Source organism: Phasianus colchicus, chromosome 39 (assembly GCF_987193195.1).
Source record: "Phasianus colchicus chromosome 39, bPhaCol1.hap1.1, whole genome shotgun sequence".
Classification (NCBI taxonomy): domain Eukaryota; kingdom Metazoa; phylum Chordata; class Aves; order Galliformes; family Phasianidae; genus Phasianus; species Phasianus colchicus.
The window spans coordinates 1113736-1135670 of NC_143474.1; the positions used below are offsets into that span (position 1 = coordinate 1113736).

Here is a 21935-nt window from a genome sequence, read left to right on the forward strand (position 1 = left end):
TTTCCCCCATTTCCCCCCCCAACCCCCCATATCCCCCCTTTTTTCCCCAATTTTCCCCCATATCCCCCATTTTTCCCCCCATTTCCCCCCCCAAGCCCCCAATTTTCCCACATATCCCCCATTTTTTCTCTCATATCCCCCCCAAACCCCCAATTTCCCCCCACATCCCCCATTTTTTCCCCCATTTCCTCCCCCAACCCCCCAATTTTCCCCCATATCCCCCATTTTTTCCCTCATATCCCCCCCCAAACCCCCATATCCCCCCTTTTTTCCCCCATTTTCACCCATATCCCCCATTTTTTCCCCCATTTCCCCCCCCAACCTCCCAATATTACCCCCCAAAGCCCCCATTTCCCCCCCCAACCCCCCAATTACCCCCACATCCCCCATTTTTTCCCCCATTTCCCCCCCCAAACCCCCAATTTTCCCCCACATCCCCCATTTTTTCCCCCATATCCCCCCTAAACCCCCCTATCCCCCCCCAAACCCCCCCAAACCCCCATTTTCTCCCCATTTTCCCCCATTTTTCCCCCATTCCCCCCCCAAACCCCCATTCCCCCCACATCCCCCATTTTTCCCCCATTTCCCCCCCCAAACCCGCATATCACCCCTTTTTTCCCCCATTTTCCCCCCATATCCCCCATTTTTTCCCCCATTTTCCCCCCCCAAACCCCCAATTTTCCCCCACATCCCCCATTTTTTCCCTCATATCCCCCCCCAAACCCCCATTTCCCCCCCAAACCCCCATTTTCCCCCCACATCCCCCATTTTTTCCCCCATTTTACCCCCTCAACCCCCCCTTATGCCCCCCAAACCCCCAATTTCCCCCCACATCCCCCCAATTTTCCCCCATATCCCCCACTTTTTCCCTCATTTCCCCCCCCAAACCCCCAATTTTCCCCCACATCCCCCATTTTTCCCCCCATTTCCCCCCCCAAACCCCCAATTTTCCCCCACATCCCCCATTTTTTCCCCCATATCCCCCCTAAACCCCCCTATCCCCCCCCAAACCCCCCCAAACCCCCATTTTCTCCCCATTTTCCCCCATTTTTTCCCCCATTTCCCCCCCCAAACCCCCCATTTCAACCCCCAAACCCCCAATTTTCCCCCACATCCCCCATTTTTTCCCCCATTTCCCCCCCCAAACCCCCCATTTCCCCCCCCCCCCCGATTTGGGGGCTCACGTTGCACACTGATGCCCACTTTGGGGCTCTCCTTGGAGGTCAGCCGTCGTCTCTGCTGGTCCATCACGGCGTAGGCGCAGCTGAACCCCCCCTCATCCTCCACCCCCCGGATGATGAAGGTGTGCCGGCACTTCCTGTTCTTCTCCCTCACCATCTGCCCCCCCCAAAAGACCCCCACGATTAATTAATTATTCATTATTCCTCACTATCGTCACGTTCCGGCTACAATATTACCCTTCCAGGACCCAAATCCCATTCAGCCCCATTCACTCCCATTATTCCATCCCCACTATTCCCCTTCCAGGACCCAAATCCCTTTCACCCCCACTATTCCCCTTCCAGGACCCAAATCCCTTTCACCCCCACTATTCCCCTTCCAGGACCCAATCCTCATTCACCCTCGCTATTCCCCTTCCAGGACCCAAATCCCATTCACCCCCACTCCCTCACTATTCCACTTCCAGGACCCAATCCCCATTCACCCCCACTATTCCACCCCCACTATTCCCCTTCCAGGACCCAAATCCCATTCAGCCCCACTATTCCCCTTCCAGGACCCAATCCCATTGACTCCCATTATTCCCCTTCCAGGACCCAATCCCCATTCACCCCCAGTATTCCATCCCCACTAATCCCCTTCCAGGACCCAAATCCCCATTCACCCCCACTCCCTCACTATTCCCCTTCCAGGACCCAAATCCCCATTCACTCCCATTATTCCCTTCCAGAACCCCACTATTCCCCTTCCAGGACCCAAATCCCCATTCACCCCCACTATATCCACCCCAACTCTTCCCCTTCCAGGACCCAATCCCCATTCAGTCCCAATCACCCCCACTATTCCCCTTCCAGGACCCAAATCCCCATTCCCCCCCGTTGTTCCCCTTCCAGGACCCAAATCCCATCCAGCCCCATTCACCCCTATTATTCCATCCCCACTATTCCCCTTCCCGGACCCAAATCCCTTTCACCCCCACTATTCCCCTTCCAGGACCCAATCCTCATTCACCCTCGCTATTCCCCTTCCAGGACCCAAATCCCATTCACCCCCATTATCCCCTTACAGGACCTCCATTATTCCCCATCCAGGACCGAAATCCCATTGACTCCCATTATTCCCCTTCCACGACCCCACTATTCCCCTTCCAGGACCCAATCCCCATTCACCCCCACTATATCCACCCTCACTATTCCCCTTCCAGGACCCAAATCCCGTTCAGGCCCACTATTCACCTTCCAGGACCCAAATCCCATTCACCCCCACTATATCCACAATCACTATTCCCCTTCCAGGACCCAAATCCCGTTCAGGCCCACTGTTCACCTTCCAGGACCCAAATCCCATTCACCCCCACTATATCCACTCCCACTATTCCCCTTCCAGGACCCAAATCCCCATTCACCCCCACTATTCCCCTTCAAGGACCCAAATCCCCATTCCCCCCCATTGTTCCCCTTCCAGGACCCAAATCCCATTCAGCCCCATTCACCCCCATTATTCCATCCCCACTATTCCCCTTCCAGGACCCAAATCCCATTCCGTCCCATTAACCCCTTACAGGACCCCATTATTCCCCTTCCAGGACCAAATCTCCATTCACCCCCATTATCCCCTTCCAGGACCCAAATCCCATTCACTCCCATTATTCCATCCCCACAATTCCCCTTCCAGGACCCAAATCACATTCACCCCCATTATTCCCTTCCAGGACCCCACTATTCCCCTTCCAGGACCCAAATCCCCATTCACCCCCACTATATCCACCCCAACTCTTCCCCTTCCAGGACCCAATCCCCATTCAGCCCCATTCACCCCCACTCTTCCCCTTCCAGGACCCAAATCCCCATTCACCCCCACTATTCCCCTTCCAGGACCCAAATCCCATTCAGTCCCACTCTTCCCCTTCCAGGACCCAAATCCCCATTCACCCCCACTCTTCCCCTTCCAGGACCCAAATCCCCATTCCCCCCCACTATTCCCCTTCCAGGACCCAAATCCCCATTCACCCCCACTCTTCCCCTTCCAGGACCCAAATCCCATTCAGTCCCATTACTGCAGCCCCACTCTTCCCCTTCCAGGACCCAAATCCCCATTCACCCCCACTATATCCACTCCCACTAATTCCCTTCCAGGACCCAATCCCCATTCACCCCCATTATCGCCTTATAGGACCCCACCATTCCCCTTCCAGGACCCAAATCCCCATTGCCCCCCGTTGTTCCCCTTCCAGGACCCAAATCTCCATTCACCCCCGTTATTCCCTTCCAGAACCCCACTCTTCCCCTTCCAGGACCCAAATCCCATTCAGTCCCATTACTGCAGCCCCACTCATCCCCATTCCCCCCCACTATTCCCCTTCCAGGACCCAAATCCCCATTCACCCCCACTCTTCCCCTTCCAGGACCCAATCCCCATTCAGCCCCATTCACCCCCACTCTTCCCCTTCCAGGACCCAAATCCCCATTCACCCCCATTATCCCCTTCCAGGACCCCACTCTTCCCCTTCCAGGACCCAAATCCCCATTCCCCCCCACTATTCCCCTTCCAGGACCCAAATCCCCATTCACTCCCACTATATCCACTCCCACTCTTCCCCTTCCAGGACCCAATCCCCATTCACCCCCACTATATCCAGCCCCACTCTTCCCCTTCCAGGACCCAATCCCCATTCAGTCCCATTACTGCAGCCCCACTCTTCCCCTTCCAGGACCCAATCCCCATTGACTCCCATTATTCCCCTTCCAGGACCCGCACTCTTCCCCTTCCAGGACCCAAATCCCCATTGCCCCCCGTTGTTCCCCTTCTCACCACGGCGCTGCCCCCGCTGTGTGTAATTCGACATCCGTCCACACGGAGGCGCTGTGGCGGGGCGCTGCAGATGACCGTCACGGAGTCGCCGATCCAATAGAGCTCCTTGGCGGGGGACAAAGCGATGGTGGGGGCGGGGGGGGGAGGGGGGTCTGAAAGGAGATTTTTGGGGGGAAATTCAGCGATTTTGGGGTTTTTGAGGGTTTGGGGGGATTTTTTAGGGGGGGGTTGGGGGTGATTTTGGGGTAAAAATGGGCATTTTGGACTGAAAAGCGCATTCTTGGGTGGACCAAAAATTGGCATTTTGGAACCAAGAATGTCGAATTTGGACCCAAAATATCCGAATTTGGGGTGAAATTCAGGGATTTTGGGGCTTTTTGGGTGGATTTTGGGGTTTTTATTGGGGGTTTGGGGGCGATTTTGGGGTAAAAATGGACATTTTGGACTGAAAAGCACGTTTCTGGGTGGACTGAAAATGGGCATTTTGGACCCAAAAATGTCACTTTTAGACCCAAAATCTCCAAATTTGGGGAGAAATTGAGGGATTTTGGGGCTTTTGGGGGGGATTTTAGGATTTTTTGGGGGGGCTTTTGGGGTTTTTATGGGGGTTCTGGCGGTAATTTTGGGGTAAAAATGGACGTTTTGGACTGAAAATCTCGTTTCTGGGTGGACCAAAAATGGGCATTTTGGACCCAAAAATGTCGAATTTGGACCCCAAATCTCCGAATTTGGGGTGAAATTGAGGGATTTTGGGGCTTTTAGGGGGGATTTTGGGGTTTTTGGGGGGAATTTGGGGGGTAATTTTGGGGTAAGAATGGGGATTTTGGACTGAAAAGCGCGTTTCTGGGTGGACCAAAAATGGGCATTTTGGACCCAAAAATGTCGAATTTGGACCCAAAATCTCCGAATTTGGGGTGAAATTGAGGGATTTTGGGGCTTTTGGGGGGGATTTTGGGGTTTTTTAGGGGATTTTGGGGGCGATTTGGGGTAAAAATGGGCATTTTGGACTGAAAATCTCGTTTCTGGGTGGACCAAAAATGGGCATTTTGGACCCCAAAATGTCAGTTTTAGACCCAAAATCTCCAAATTTGGGGTGAAATTGAGGGATTTTGGGGCTTTTGGGGTGGATTTGGGGTTTTTAAGCGGGGTTTTGGGGGTAATTTTGGGGTAAAAATGGGGATTTTGGACTGAAAATCACGTTTCTGGGTGGACCAAAAATGGGCATTTTGGACCCAAAAATGTCGAATTTGGACCCAAATTCTCCGAATTTGGGATGAAATTGAGGGATTTGGGGGCTTTTGGGGGGGATTTTAGGGTTTTTGGGGGACTTTTTGGGTTTTTTAGGGGAATTTGGGGGGTGATTTTGGGGTAAAAATGGGCATTCTGAACTGAAAAGCGCGTTTCTGGGTGGACTGAAAATGGGCATTTTGGACCCAAAAATGTCACTTTTAGACCCAAAATCTCCAAATTTGGGGTGAAATTGAGGGATTTTGGGGTTTTTAGGGTGGATTTTGGGGTTTTTTAGGGGGAATTTGGGGGGTGATTTTGGGGTAAGAATGGGCATTTTGGACTGAAAAGCGCGTTTCTGGGTGGACTGAAAATGGGCATTTTGGACCCCAAAAATGTCGAATTTGGACCCAAAATATCCGAATTTGGGATGAAATTGAGGGATTTTGGGGCTTTTGGGGTGGATTTGGGGTTTTTTAGGGGGGGATTTTGGGGGCAATTTTGGGGTAAAAATGGGGATTTTGGACTGAAAATCGCGTTTCTGGGTGGACCAAAAATGGCCATTTTGGACCCAAAAATGTCACTTTTAGACCCAAAATCTCCAAATTTGGTGTGAAATTGAGGGATTTTGGGGTTTTTTGGGGGGATTTTGGGGTTTTTTAGGGGGAATTTGGGGGGTGATTTTGGGGTAAAAATGGGGATTTTGGACTGAAAATCGCGTTTCTGGGTGGACCAAAAATTGACATTTTGGACACAAAAATGTCGAATTTGGACCCAAAATATCCGAATTTGGGGTGAAATTGAGGGATTTGGGGGCTTTTGGGGGGGATTTTAGGGTTTTTGGGGGACTTTTTGGGTTTTTTAGGGGAATTTGGGGGTAATTTTGGGGTAAGAATGGGGATTTTGGACTGAAAATCTCGTTTCTGGGTGGACCAAAAATGGCCATTTTGGACCCCAAAATGTCGAATTTGGACCCAAAATCTCCAAATCTGGGGTGAAATTGAGGGATTTTGGGGTTTTTAGGGGGGATTTCAGGATTTTTAGGGGGGTCTTGGGGGAAATTTTGGGGTAAAAATGGGCGTTTTGGACTGAAAAGCGCGTTTCAGGGTGGACCGAAAATGGGCATTTTGGACCCCAAAATGTCGAATTTGGAGCCAAAATATCCAAATTTGGGGTGAAATTGAGGGATTTTGGGGTTTTTAGGGTGGATTTTGGGGTTTTTGGGGGGAATTTGGGGGGTGATTTTGGGGTAAGAATGGGCATTTTGGACTGAAAAGCGCGTTTCTGGGTGGACTGAAAATGGGCATTTTGGACCCCAAAAATGTCGAATTTGGACCCAAAATATCCGAATTTGGGATGAAATTGAGGGATTTTGGGGCTTTTGGGGTGGATTTGGGGTTTTTTAGGGGGGGATTTTGGGGGCAATTTTGGGGTAAAAATGGGGATTTTGGACTGAAAATCGCGTTTCTGGGTGGACCAAAAATGGCCATTTTGGACCCAAAAATGTCACTTTTAGACCCAAAATCTCCAAATTTGGTGTGAAATTGAGGGATTTTGGGGTTTTTTGGGGGGATTTTGGGGTTTTTTAGGGGGAATTTGGGGGGTGATTTTGGGGTAAAAATGGGGATTTTGGACTGAAAATCGCGTTTCTGGGTGGACCAAAAATTGACATTTTGGACCCCAAAATGTCGAATTTGGACCCAAAATATCCGAATTTGGGGTGAAATTGAGGGATTTGGGGGCTTTTGGGGGGGATTTTAGGGTTTTTGGGGGACTTTTTGGGTTTTTTAGGGGAATTTGGGGGTAATTTTGGGGTAAGAATGGGGATTTTGGACTGAAAAGCGCGTTTCTGGGTGGACCAAAAACGGGCATTTTGGACCCAAAAATGTCGAATTTGGACCCAAATTCTCCAAATTTGGGGTGAAATTGAGGGATTTTGGGGCTTTTGGGGGGGATTTTAGGATTTTGAGGGGGCTTTTGGGGGTAATTTTGGGGTAAAAATGGGCATTTGGGACTGAAAAGCGCGTTTTTGGGTGGACCAAAAATGGGCATTTTAGAACCAAGAATGTCGAATTTGGACCCAAAATATCCGAATTTGGGGTGAAATTGAGGGATTTGGGGTCATTTTGGGGGGATTTTAGGATTTTTTGGGGGGATTTTGGGGTTTTTTAGGGGGATTTTGGGGGCAATTTTGGGGTAAAAATGGGGATTTTGGACTGAAAATCTCGTTTCTGGGTGGACCAAAAATGGCCATTTTGGACCCCAAAATGTCGAATTTGGACCCAAAATCTCCAAATCTGGGGTGAAATTGAGGGATTTTGGGGTTTTTAGGGGGGATTTCAGGATTTTTAGGGGGGTCTTGGGGGAAATTTTGGGGTAAAAATGGGCGTTTTGGACTGAAAAGCGCGTTTCAGGGTGGACCGAAAATGGGCATTTTGGACCCCAAAATGTCGAATTTGGAGCCAAAATATCCAAATTTGGGGTGAAATTGAGGGATTTTGGGGTTTTTAGGGTGGATTTTGGGGTTTTTGGGGGGAATTTGGGGGGTGATTTTGGGGTAAGAATGGGCATTTTGGACTGAAAAGCGCGTTTCTGGGTGGACTGAAAATGGGCATTTTGGACCCCAAAAATGTCGAATTTGGACCCAAAATATCCGAATTTGGGATGAAATTGAGGGATTTTGGGGCTTTTGGGGTGGATTTGGGGTTTTTTAGGGGGGGATTTTGGGGGCAATTTTGGGGTAAAAATGGGGATTTTGGACTGAAAATCGCGTTTCTGGGTGGACCAAAAATGGCCATTTTGGACCCAAAAATGTCACTTTTAGACCCAAAATCTCCAAATTTGGTGTGAAATTGAGGGATTTTGGGGTTTTTTGGGGGGATTTTGGGGTTTTTTAGGGGGAATTTGGGGGGTGATTTTGGGGTAAAAATGGGGATTTTGGACTGAAAATCGCGTTTCTGGGTGGACCAAAAATTGACATTTTGGACACAAAAATGTCGAATTTGGACCCAAAATATCCGAATTTGGGGTGAAATTGAGGGATTTGGGGGCTTTTGGGGGGGATTTTAGGGTTTTTGGGGGACTTTTTGGGTTTTTTAGGGGAATTTGGGGGTAATTTTGGGGTAAGAATGGGGATTTTGGACTGAAAAGCGCGTTTCTGGGTGGACCAAAAACGGGCATTTTGGACCCAAAAATGTCGAATTTGGACCCAAATTCTCCAAATTTGGGGTGAAATTGAGGGATTTTGGGGCTTTTGGGGGGGATTTTAGGATTTTGAGGGGGCTTTTGGGGGTAATTTTGGGGTAAAAATGGGCATTTGGGACTGAAAAGCGCGTTTTTGGGTGGACCAAAAATGGGCATTTTAGAACCAAGAATGTCGAATTTGGACCCAAAATATCCGAATTTGGGGTGAAATTGAGGGATTTGGGGTCATTTTGGGGGGATTTTAGGATTTTTTGGGGGGATTTTGGGGTTTTTTAGGGGGATTTTGGGGGCAATTTTGGGGTAAAAATGGGGATTTTGGACTGAAAATCTCGTTTCTGGGTGGACCAAAAATGGGCATTTTGGACCCAAAAATGTCGAATTTGGACCCAAAATCTCCAAATTTGGGGTGAAATTGAGGGATTTGAGGGCTTTTGGGGGGGATTTTGGGGTTTTTGGTGGGGCTTTTGGGTCAATTTTGGGGTAAAAATGGGCATTTTGGACTGAAAATCACGTTTCTGGGTGGACCGAAAATGGGCATTTTGGACCCAAAATGTCCGAATTTGGGGTGAAATTGAGGGATTTTGGGTCTTTCGGATGGATTTTAGGGTTTTTGGGGAGACATTTGGGGGATTCTGGGAGGATTTGGGTTTTTTTTTAGGGGGGTTTTGGGGGCGATTTTGGGGTAAAAATGGGCATTTTGGACTGAAAAGCGCGTTTCTGGATGGACCAAAAATGGCCATTTTGGACCCCAAAATGTCGAATTTGGACCCCAAATCTCCAAATCTGGGGTGAAATTGAGGGATTTTGGGGTTTTTAGGGGGGATTTCAGGATTTTTAGGGGTGTCTTGGGGGAAATTTTGGGGTAAAAATGGGCGTTTTGGACTGAAAAGCGCGTTTCAGGGTGGACCGAAAATGGGCATTTTGGACCCCAAAATGTCGAATTTGGAGCCAAAATATCCAAATTTGGGGTGAAATTGAGGGATTTTGGGGTTTTTAGGGGGGATTTCAGGATTTTTAGGGGGGTCTTGGGGGAAATTTTGGGGTAAAAATGGGCGTTTTGGACTGAAAAGCGCGTTTCAGGGTGGACCGAAAATGGGCATTTTGGACCCCAAAATGTCGAATTTGGAGCCAAAATATCCAAATTTGGGGTGAAATTGAGGGATTTTGGGGTTTTTAGGGTGGATTTTGGGGTTTTTGGGGGGAATTTGGGGGGTGATTTTGGGGTAAGAATGGGCATTTTGGACTGAAAAGCGCGTTTCTGGGTGGACTGAAAATGGGCATTTTGGACCCCAAAAATGTCGAATTTGGACCCAAAATATCCGAATTTGGGATGAAATTGAGGGATTTTGGGGCTTTTGGGGTGGATTTGGGGTTTTTTAGGGGGGGATTTTGGGGGCAATTTTGGGGTAAAAATGGGGATTTTGGACTGAAAATCGCGTTTCTGGGTGGACCAAAAATGGCCATTTTGGACCCAAAAATGTCACTTTTAGACCCAAAATCTCCAAATTTGGTGTGAAATTGAGGGATTTTGGGGTTTTTTGGGGGGATTTTGGGGTTTTTTAGGGGGAATTTGGGGGGTGATTTTGGGGTAAAAATGGGGATTTTGGACTGAAAATCGCGTTTCTGGGTGGACCAAAAATTGACATTTTGGACCCCAAAATGTCGAATTTGGACCCAAAATATCCGAATTTGGGGTGAAATTGAGGGATTTGGGGGCTTTTGGGGGGGATTTTAGGGTTTTTGGGGGACTTTTTGGGTTTTTTAGGGGAATTTGGGGGTAATTTTGGGGTAAGAATGGGGATTTTGGACTGAAAAGCGCGTTTCTGGGTGGACCAAAAACGGGCATTTTGGACCCAAAAATGTCGAATTTGGACCCAAATTCTCCAAATTTGGGGTGAAATTGAGGGATTTTGGGGCTTTTGGGGGGGATTTTAGGATTTTGAGGGGGCTTTTGGGGGTAATTTTGGGGTAAAAATGGGCATTTGGGACTGAAAAGCGCGTTTTTGGGTGGACCAAAAATGGGCATTTTAGAACCAAGAATGTCGAATTTGGACCCAAAATATCCGAATTTGGGGTGAAATTGAGGGATTTGGGGTCATTTTGGGGGGATTTTAGGATTTTTTGGGGGGATTTTGGGGTTTTTTAGGGGGATTTTGGGGGCAATTTTGGGGTAAAAATGGGGATTTTGGACTGAAAATCTCGTTTCTGGGTGGACCAAAAATGGCCATTTTGGACCCCAAAATGTCGAATTTGGACCCAAAATCTCCAAATCTGGGGTGAAATTGAGGGATTTTGGGGTTTTTAGGGGGGATTTCAGGATTTTTAGGGGGGTCTTGGGGGAAATTTTGGGGTAAAAATGGGCGTTTTGGACTGAAAAGCGCGTTTCAGGGTGGACCGAAAATGGGCATTTTGGACCCCAAAATGTCGAATTTGGAGCCAAAATATCCAAATTTGGGGTGAAATTGAGGGATTTTGGGGTTTTTAGGGTGGATTTTGGGGTTTTTGGGGGGAATTTGGGGGGTGATTTTGGGGTAAGAATGGGCATTTTGGACTGAAAAGCGCGTTTCTGGGTGGACTGAAAATGGGCATTTTGGACCCCAAAAATGTCGAATTTGGACCCAAAATATCCGAATTTGGGATGAAATTGAGGGATTTTGGGGCTTTTGGGGTGGATTTGGGGTTTTTTAGGGGGGGATTTTGGGGGCAATTTTGGGGTAAAAATGGGGATTTTGGACTGAAAATCGCGTTTCTGGGTGGACCAAAAATGGCCATTTTGGACCCAAAAATGTCACTTTTAGACCCAAAATCTCCAAATTTGGTGTGAAATTGAGGGATTTTGGGGTTTTTTGGGGGGATTTTGGGGTTTTTTAGGGGGAATTTGGGGGGTGATTTTGGGGTAAAAATGGGCGTTTTGGACTGAAAATCGCGTTTCTGGGTGGACCAAAAATGGCCATTTTGGACCCCAAAATGTCGAATTTGGACCCAAAATATCCGAATTTGGGGTGAAATTGAGGGATTTGGGGGCTTTTGGGGGGGATTTTAGGGTTTTTGGGGGACTTTTTGGGTTTTTTAGGGGAATTTGGGGGTAATTTTGGGGTAAGAATGGGGATTTTGGACTGAAAAGCGCGTTTCTGGGTGGACCAAAAACGGGCATTTTGGACCCAAAAATGTCGAATTTGGACCCAAATTCTCCAAATTTGGGGTGAAATTGAGGGATTTTGGGGCTTTTGGGGGGGATTTTAGGATTTTGAGGGGGCTTTTGGGGGTAATTTTGGGGTAAAAATGGGCATTTGGGACTGAAAAGCGCGTTTTTGGGTGGACCAAAAATGGGCATTTTAGAACCAAGAATGTCGAATTTGGACCCAAAATATCCGAATTTGGGGTGAAATTGAGGGATTTGGGGTCATTTTGGGGGGATTTTAGGATTTTTTGGGGGGATTTTGGGGTTTTTTAGGGGGATTTTGGGGGCAATTTTGGGGTAAAAATGGGGATTTTGGACTGAAAAGCGCGTTTCAGGGTGGACCGAAAATGGGCATTTTGGACCCCAAAATGTCGAATTTGGACCCCAAATCTCCAAATCTGGGGTGAAATTGAGGGATTTTGGGGTTTTTAGGGGGGATTTCAGGATTTTTAGGGGGGTCTTGGGGGAAATTTTGGGGTAAAAATGGGCGTTTTGGACTGAAAAGCGCGTTTCAGGGTGGACCGAAAATGGGCATTTTGGACCCCAAAATGTCGAATTTGGAGCCAAAATATCCAAATTTGGGGTGAAATTGAGGGATTTTGGGGTTTTTAGGGTGGATTTTGGGGTTTTTGGGGGGAATTTGGGGGGTGATTTTGGGGTAAGAATGGGCATTTTGGACTGAAAAGCGCGTTTCTGGGTGGACTGAAAATGGGCATTTTGGACCCCAAAAATGTCGAATTTGGACCCAAAATATCCGAATTTGGGATGAAATTGAGGGATTTTGGGGCTTTTGGGGTGGATTTGGGGTTTTTTAGGGGGGGATTTTGGGGGCAATTTTGGGGTAAAAATGGGGATTTTGGACTGAAAATCGCGTTTCTGGGTGGACCAAAAATGGCCATTTTGGACCCAAAAATGTCACTTTTAGACCCAAAATCTCCAAATTTGGTGTGAAATTGAGGGATTTTGGGGTTTTTTGGGGGGATTTTGGGGTTTTTTAGGGGGAATTTGGGGGGTGATTTTGGGGTAAAAATGGGGATTTTGGACTGAAAATCGCGTTTCTGGGTGGACCAAAAATTGACATTTTGGACCCCAAAATGTCGAATTTGGACCCAAAATATCCGAATTTGGGGTGAAATTGAGGGATTTGGGGGCTTTTGGGGGGGATTTTAGGGTTTTTGGGGGACTTTTTGGGTTTTTTAGGGGAATTTGGGGGTAATTTTGGGGTAAGAATGGGGATTTTGGACTGAAAAGCGCGTTTCTGGGTGGACCAAAAACGGGCATTTTGGACCCAAAAATGTCGAATTTGGACCCAAATTCTCCAAATTTGGGGTGAAATTGAGGGATTTTGGGGCTTTTGGGGGGGATTTTAGGATTTTGAGGGGGCTTTTGGGGGTAATTTTGGGGTAAAAATGGGCATTTGGGACTGAAAAGCGCGTTTTTGGGTGGACCAAAAATGGGCATTTTAGAACCAAGAATGTCGAATTTGGACCCAAAATATCCGAATTTGGGGTGAAATTGAGGGATTTGGGGTCATTTTGGGGGGATTTTAGGATTTTTTGGGGGGATTTTGGGGTTTTTTAGGGGGATTTTGGGGGCAATTTTGGGGTAAAAATGGGGATTTTGGACTGAAAATCTCGTTTCTGGGTGGACCAAAAATGGCCATTTTGGACCCCAAAATGTCGAATTTGGACCCCAAATCTCCAAATCTGGGGTGAAATTGAGGGATTTTGGGGTTTTTAGGGGGGATTTCAGGATTTTTAGGGGGGTCTTGGGGGAAATTTTGGGGTAAAAATGGGCGTTTTATACTGAAAAGCGCGTTTCAGGGTGGACCGAAAATGGGCATTTTGGACCCCAAAATGTCGAATTTGGACCCAAAATCTCCAAATCTGGGGTGAAATTGAGGGATTTTGGGGTTTTTAGGGGGGATTTCAGGATTTTTAGGGGGGTCTTGGGGGAAATTTTGGGGTAAAAATGGGCGTTTTATACTGAAAAGCGCGTTTCAGGGTGGACCGAAAATGGGCATTTTGGACCCCAAAATGTCGAATTTGGACCCAAAATCTCCAAATCTGGGGTGAAATTGAGGGATTTTGGGGTTTTTAGGGTGGATTTTGGGGTTTTTGGGGGGAATTTGGGGGGTGATTTTGGGGTAAGAATGGGCATTTTGGACTGAAAAGCGCGTTTCTGGGTGGACTGAAAATGGGCATTTTGGACCCCAAAAATGTCGAATTTGGACCCAAAATATCCGAATTTGGGATGAAATTGAGGGATTTTGGGGCTTTTGGGGTGGATTTTGGGGTTTTTTAGGGGGGGATTTTGGGGGCAATTTTGGGGTAAAAATGGGGATTTTGGACTGAAAATCGCGTTTCTGGGTGGACCAAAAATGGCCATTTTGGACCCAAAAATGTCACTTTTAGACCCAAAATCTCCAAATTTGGTGTGAAATTGAGGGATTTTGGGGTTTTTTAGGGGGAATTTGGGGGGTGATTTTGGGGTAAAAATGGGGATTTTGGACTGAAAATCGCGTTTCTGGGTGGACCAAAAATTGACATTTTGGACCCCAAAATGTCGAATTTGGAGCCAAAATATCCAAATTTGGGGTGAAATTGAGGGATTTGGGGGCTTTTGGGGGGGATTTTAGGGTTTTTGGGGGACTTTTTGGGTTTTTTAGGGGAATTTGGGGGTAATTTTGGGGTAAGAATGGGGATTTTGGACTGAAAAGCGCGTTTCTGGGTGGACCAAAAACGGGCATTTTGGACCCAAAAATGTCGAATTTGGACCCAAATTCTCCAAATTTGGGGTGAAATTGAGGGATTTTGGGGCTTTTGGGGGGGATTTTAGGATTTTGAGGGGGCTTTTGGGGGTAATTTTGGGGTAAAAATGGGCATTTGGGACTGAAAAGCGCGTTTTTGGGTGGACCAAAAATGGGCATTTTAGAACCAAGAATGTCGAATTTGGACCCAAAATATCCGAATTTGGGGTGAAATTGAGGGATTTGGGGTCATTTTGGGGGGATTTTAGGATTTTTTGGGGGGATTTTGGGGTTTTTTAGGGGGATTTTGGGGGCAATTTTGGGGTAAAAATGGGGATTTCGGACTGAAAATCTCGTTTCTGGGTGGACCAAAAATGGCCATTTTGGACCCAAAATGTCGAATTTGGACCCCAAATCTCCAAATCTGGGGTGAAATTGAGGGATTTTGGGGTTTTTAGGGGGGATTTCAGGATTTTTAGGGGGGTCTTGGGGGAAATTTTGGGGTAAAAATGGGCGTTTTATACTGAAAAGCGCGTTTCAGGGTGGACCGAAAATGGGCATTTTGGACCCCAAAATGTCGAATTTGGACCCAAAATCTCCAAATCTGGGGTGAAATTGAGGGATTTTGGGGTTTTTAGGGTGGATTTTGGGGTTTTTGGGGGGAATTTGGGGGGTGATTTTGGGGTAAGAATGGGCATTTTGGACTGAAAAGCGCGTTTCTGGGTGGACTGAAAATGGGCATTTTGGACCCCAAAAATGTCGAATTTGGACCCAAAATATCCGAATTTGGGATGAAATTGAGGGATTTTGGGGCTTTTGGGGTGGATTTGGGGTTTTTTAGGGGGGGATTTTGGGGGCAATTTTGGGGTAAAAATGGGGATTTTGGACTGAAAATCGCGTTTCTGGGTGGACCAAAAATGGCCATTTTGGACCCAAAAATGTCACTTTTAGACCCAAAATCTCCAAATTTGGTGTGAAATTGAGGGATTTTGGGTCTTTCTGAAGGATTTTTGGATTTTTGGGGGGGGATTTGGGGCTTTTTGGGCTGGTGAAAATGGGCAAATTTGGGTCAGAATGGGAAATTGGGGTCAGAATGGGGAAATTTGAGTCAAAATATGTAAATTTGGGTCAAAATGTGTAAATTTGGGGTCAGAATGGTAATTGTGGTGTGAAAATGGGCAAATTTGGGGTGAAAATGGGGGAATTGGGGTCAGAATAGGGAAAATTGGGGTCAGAATGGGGGAATTTGGATTAGAATGGGTGAAATTTGGGTTGAAAATGGGCAAATTTGAGGTCAGAATGTGGAAATTTGGGGTCAGGATGGTAAATATGGGTGAAAATGGGGGAATTTGGGTCAGAATGGGGAAAATTGGGGAGAAAAAGAGCAAATTTGGGTGAAAATGGGCAAAATTTGTGGGTGAAAAAGCAGGAAATTTGGGGTCAGAATGGGGGAATTTGGGTCAGAATGGGGGAAACTGGGGTGAAAAGGGGCAAAATCGGGGTCAGAATGGGTAAACTGAGGTCAAAATGGGTAAATTTGGGGTTGAAATCTGTAAATTTGGGGTGAAAATGGGTAAACTGAGGTCAGAATGTGGAAATTTGGGGTCAGAATATGGAAATTCAGGTCAGAATGGGGAAAATTGGGGTGAAAAAGAGCAAATTTGGGTCAGAATGGGGAAATTTGGGGTGAAAATGGGCAAATTTGGGTCAGAATGGGTGAAATTTGGGGTGAAAATGTGCAAATTTGTGTCAAAATGGGGAATTATGGGGTCAAAATGGGCAAATTTGGGGTGAAAATGGAGGAATTTGGGTCAGAATGGGGAAAATTGGGGTGAAAAAGAGCAAATTTGGGTCAGAATGTGGAAATTCGGGTCAGAATGGGGAAAATTGGGGTGAAAAAGAGCAAATTTGGGGTCAGAATGGGGAAATTTGGGTCAGAATGGGGAAAATTGGGGTGAAAAAGAGCAAATTTGGGGTCAGAATGGGGAAATTTGGGTCAGAATGGGGAAATTTGGGTAAAATTGGGGCAAAAGAAGCAGAATTTGGTTACCTGCAGGTGCTGCATGTGGGGTGAGGATCTGAAGGGACACTGGAAGGAAAGAGAGGTGTGAAATGGGGCAAAAAAGGGGGAAATTGGGAAAATTGGGGCGGAAAATGGGAGAAATGGGGAAAAATGGGGAAATTTGGGGGGGGAAATGGGGAGAAAATGGGGGGAAATGGGGAGAAATGGGGAATATGTGAAGAAATGGGGAAAATGGGGAAAATTGAGAAGAAATGGGGAAAAGTGACCCAAAAAATGGGGAGAAAATGTGAAGAAATTGGGAAAATTTGGGAGAAATTGGGAAAATTTGGGAGAAAAATGGAAGAAAATGGGGGGGGGAAATGGGGAAAAGTTGTGAAAAATGGGAAAAAATGAAAAGAAATGGGAAGAAATGGGGGAAAATGGGGAGAAATGGGGAAAAGTTGAGGAAAAAATGGGGAAAATGGGGAAAAGTTGAGAAGAAATGGAAAAAAAGGAGAAGAAATGGGGAAAAATTGGGAAAAAGTAGGAAAAATCGGGAAAAATGAGAAGAAATGGGGAAAATGGGGAAAATTTGAGAAGAAATGGGGAAAATTGAGAAGAAATGGGGGGGAAAATGTGGAGAAATGGGGGAAAATGGAGAAAAATATGGGGGAAATTTAGAAGAAATGGGAAAAAATGGGGAGAAATTGGTGGGAAAATGAGGAGAAAATGTGAAAAATGAGGAGAAATGGGGAAAAATGAGGAGAAATGGGGAAAATGTGATGAAACTGGAAAAAAAAAATGAAGAAATTGGGAAAAAATGGGGAAAAATGGGGAAAAATTGGGAAAAATGAGGAGATATGGGGAAAAATGGGGAGAAATGGGGGAAAATGGGGAGAAAATGGGGAGAAAATGGGGAGAAAATTGAAAAAAATAGGGATAAAATTGAAAAAATGAGGAGAAAATTGAAAAAATGAGGAGAATATTGAAAAAAATGAGGAGAAAATGGAAAAATGAGAAAATGGGGAAAAATGAGGAGAAAATGGGGAAAACGTGATGAAAATGGAAAAAAAATATGAAGAAATCAGGAAAAAATGGGTAAAAATGGGAAAAATGGGAAAAATGGGGAAAAATTGGGAAAAACAAGGAGATATGGGGGAAAATGGGGAAAAATGGGGAAAAATGGGGAGAAAATGGGGAAAAATGGGGAGAAAATGGGGGAAAATGGGGGAAAATGAGGAGAAATGGGGGAAAATGAGGAGAAGTGGGGAAAAATGGGGAGAAATGGGGAAAAATGGGGAGAAATGAGGAAAAAATGGGGAGAAAATGGGGAGAAAATGGGGAGAAAATGGGGAGAAAATGGGAAAAATGGGGAGAAAATGGGGAAAAACGAGGAGAAAATTGGAAAATTTGAGAAGGAATGGGGGAAATGTGATGAACTTGAAAAAAATATGACGATATTGGGAAAAAAAATGGGGAGAAATGGGGAAAAGTGAGAAGAAATGGGGGAAAATGAGGAGAAATAAGGGAAAATGAGGAGAAATGGGGGGAAATGTGATGAAATTGGAAAAAAAACATGAAGATATTGGGAAAAAAATGGGTAAAAATGGGAAAAATGGGGAAAAATGGGGAAAAATGGGGAAAAATTGAAAAAAATGGGGAGAAAATGGGAAAAATGAGGAGAAAATGGGAAAAATGAGGAGAAAATGGGAAAAATGAGGAGAAAATGGGAAAAATGAGGAGAAAACGGGGAAAAATGAGGAGAAAACGGGGAAAAATGAGGAGAAAACGGGGAAAATGAGGAGAAATGGGGGAAAATGAGGAGAAAATGGGGGAAAATGAGGAGAAATGGGGGAAAATGAGGAGAAAATGGGGGAAAATGAGGAGAAGTGGGGGAAAATGAGGAGAAGTGGGGGAAAATGAGGAGAAAATGGGAAAAATAGGAAGAAATGGGGAAAAAAGAAAAGAAATTGGGAAAAAATAAGAAAAAATGAGAGAAATCGAGAAGTAATGGGAAAAAATGGGTAGAAATAGGGGGAAATATGAAGAAATTGGAGAAGGGGTGAAAAAATGAGTGAAAAAGGAGAAAGTTTGGGGAAAACTGGGAAAAATGGGGGAAAAAAAGAGAAAAATGAGGAATATAGGGAAAGAAATTGTGAAAATGGGGGAAAATAGCCCAAAATGGAGGAAATTGGGTCAGAATGGGTGAAAAAAGGGAAATTTGGGGGAAAAGGGAGAAAATGGGGTAAAAAGTGGAGAGAAATGGGAAAATGGGGACAGAAATGAGTGAAAAAAGGGAAATTTTGGGAAAAAATGGGGGAAAAGGGACGAAAATAGGGAAAAAATGATAAAATAGGGGAAAATTGATCAAAATGGAGGAAAATGGCCCAAAAAGGGATCAGAAATGGGTGAAAAGGGGAAATTTTGGGAAAAAGTGGGCGAAAATTGGGGAGTAAGTGGAGAGAAGTGGGAAAATGGGTCAGAAATGAGTGAAAAAAGGGAAATTTGGGGAAAAAAAATGGGAAAAGGGATGAAAATAGGGAAAAATGGATGGAATTGGGGAAAATTGATCAAAATGGCCCAAAATGGGGTCAGAAATGAGTGGAAAAAGAGAAATTTTGGGAAAAAGGGGAGAAAATTGGGGAATAAGTGGAGAGAAGTGGGAAAATGGGGACAGAAATGAGTGAAAAAAGGGAAATTTTGGGAAAGAAGGGGGAAAAGGGATGAAAATAGGGAAAAATGGACGGAATAGGGGAAAATTGATCAAAATGGAGGAAAATGACCCAAAATGGGGTCAGAGGTGGGTGAAAAAAGGGGAAAATTTTGGCAAAAAAGGGAGAAAATTGGGGAATGAGTGGATAGAAGTTGGAAAATGAGTCAGAAATGAGTGGAAAAAGGGAAATTTTGGGAAAAAAAGGGGGAAAAGGGATGAAAATAGGGAAAATTGGACAGAATAGGGGAAAATTGATCAAAATGGGGGAAAATGGGGTCAGAAATGAGTGGAAAAGGAGAAATTTTGGCAAAAAGGGGAGAAAATTGGGGAATGAGTGGAGAGAAGTGGGAAAATGGGGTCGGAAATGAGTGAAAAAAGGGAAATTTGGGGAAAAAGGGGGGAAAGGGATGAAAATAGGAAAAAATGGATGGAATAGGGGAAAATTGATCAAAATGGGTGAAAATGGCCCAAAATGGGGTCTGAAATGAGTGGAAAAAAGGGAAAAATTGGGAAAAAGGGGAGAAAATTGGGGAATAAGTGGGGAGAAGTTTGAAAATGGGGTCAGAAATGGGTGAAAAAAGGGAAATTTTGGGGAAAAAAAAGGGGAAAAGGGACGAAAATAGGGAAAAATGGACGGAATAGGGGAAAATTGATCAAAATGGGGGAAAATGACCCAAAACGGGGTCAGAGGTGGGTGAAAAAAGGGGAAAATTTGGGGAAAAAAGGGAGAAAATTGGGGAATGAGTGGAGAGAAGTTGGAAAATGAGTCGGAAATGAGTGGAAAAAGGGAAATTTTGGGAAAATAGGGGGAAAAGGGATGAAAATAGGGAAAATTGGACGGAATAGGGGAAAAATGATCAAAATGGCCCAAAATGGGGCCAGAAATGAGTGGAAAAAGGGAAAATTTGGCAAGAAGGGGAGAAAATTGGGGAATGAGTGGAGAGAATTGGGAAAATGGGGTCAGAAGTGAGTGAAAAAAGGGAAATTTTGGGAAAAAGAAGGGGAAAAGGGATGAAAATAGGGAAAATTGGACGGAATAGGGGAAAATTGATCAAAATGGGCGAAAATGGCCCAAAATGGGGTCTGTTTTCTCACCAAGGATGGGGACGAAGCACAGCACTGCCATCGCTGCCCGTTCCCGTTCCTTCCCTCCCACGTGAGTTCCGGCTTTGCCCAAAAAACCCCAAATCTGCCCCAAAAATAACTCCAGATTGCGTCACCGTCCCCACAGGGCGGTGGTTTGGGAGGGGGGGTGGAGGGGGTTTCAGTCATTTTTTTGGGGTGAAAAAAGGGTTTTTTGGGTGTTGGATGGGTGAAGGGTGATGGGAGAGGAGAATGGGGCGTTTTGGGGGGATTTGGGGCTTTTTGGAGACTTTTGTTTTGGGGGAAAAAGAGGAAATTTGGGGAATTTGGTGGTGAGGAGTGAGGTGGGGTGTGGGGAGATCCTGGGGGGATTTTGGGGGAAAAAAGGGCAAAAATGGGCAAAACGGAGCTTGGTGTCAATGTTGGGACATGGTGAGGTCTAAAAATGGGGTAAAAAAACCCCAAATTTGGGGATTTCGGTGTCAAAAATGAGCAATTTTGGACACCGACAGATCAACAAACGGGGATATTTTGGTGAATTTCAATTTTTGAGGATTTTTTTGAGGGAAAAACCCCAAATTTGGGCAATTTTGTGATGAGGAGCGAGGTGATGTGAGGAGGAGATTGTGGAGGGATTTTGGGGGAAAAAAAAGCAAAAATGGGCAAAATGGGACACGTGGAACTTTGTCTTATTATTGGGATGGAGAGGAGCCTAAAAATGGGGTAAAAACCCCAAATTTGGGGATTTTGGTGTCAAAAATGAGCAATTTTGGGCGACGACGGATCAACAAACGGGGATATTTTGGTCAATTTCAATTTTTGAGGATTTTTTTGAGGGAAAAACCCCAAATTCGGGCAATTTTGTGATGAGGAGTGAGGTGATGTGAGGAGGAGATCGTGGAGGGATTTTGGGGGAAAAAAGGGCAAAAATGGGCAAAATGGGATGCGTGGAACTTTGTCTTATTATTGGGATGGAGAGGAGCCTAAAAATGGGGTAAAACCCCCAAATTTGGGGATTTTGGTGTCAAAAATGAGCAATTTTGGGCGACGACGGATCAACAAACGGGGATATTTTGGTCAATTTCAATTTTTGAGGATTTTTTTGAGGGAAAAACCCCAAATTTGGGCAATTTTGTGATGAGGAGCGAGGTGATGTGAGGAGGAGATTGTGGGGGGATTTTGGGGGAAAAAAGGGCAAAAATGGGCAAAATGGGACACGTGGAACTTTGTGTTATTATTGGGATGGAGAGGAGCCTAAAAATGGGGTAAAAACCCCAAATTTGGGGATTTTGGTGTCAAAAATGAGCAATTTTGGGGACGACGGATCAACAAACGGGGATATTTTGGTCAATTTCAATTTTTGAGGATTTTTTGAGGGAAAAACCCCAAATTTGGAGACTTTTGTGATGCGGAGTGAGGTGGTTTGTGAGAAGATTGTGGAGGGATTTTGGGGGAAAAAAGGGCAAAAATGGGCAAAATGGGACACGTGGAACTTTGTCTTATTATTGGGATGGAGAGGAGCCTAAAAATGGGGTAAAAACCCCAAATTTGGAGATTTTGGTGTCAAAAATGGGCAATTTTGGGCGACGACGGATCAACAAACGGGGATATTTTGGTCAATTTCAATTTTTGAGGGTTTTTTTGAGGGAAAAACCCCAAATTTGGGCAATTTTGTGATGAGGAGTGAGGTGGTTTGTGAGAAGATTGTGGAGGGATTTTGGGGGAAAAAAGGGCAAAAATGGGCAAAATGGGACACGTGGAACTTTGTCTTATTATTGGGATG

General features: G+C 45.5%; 1 protein-coding gene across 3 annotated transcripts in view; it reads right to left on the reverse strand.

Moving 5' to 3' along the window:
* Window positions 1-20248, reverse strand: part of LOC149913297 (uncharacterized) — a 47204-nt gene extending 26956 nt beyond the window's left edge. Inside the window, exons 1-4 of one of the 3 annotated variants that reach the window (XM_090130080.1) lie at window positions 20165-20244; window positions 16405-16443; window positions 3994-4145; window positions 1185-1338 (exon numbers count right to left, since the gene is read on the reverse strand). In XM_090130080.1, the coding sequence (XP_089986206.1) occupies window positions 1185-1338; window positions 3994-4145; window positions 16405-16443; window positions 20165-20195 (376 nt within the window). In that variant the 5' untranslated portion in view covers window positions 20196-20244. Of the gene's footprint in view, window positions 1-1184; window positions 1339-3993; window positions 4146-16404; window positions 16444-20164 lie in introns of all 3 variants that reach the window. The other 2 variants (XM_090130079.1, XM_090130081.1) reach the window with 2 other exon arrangements.
* Between the last annotated feature and the right edge of the window lie 1687 nt (window positions 20249-21935).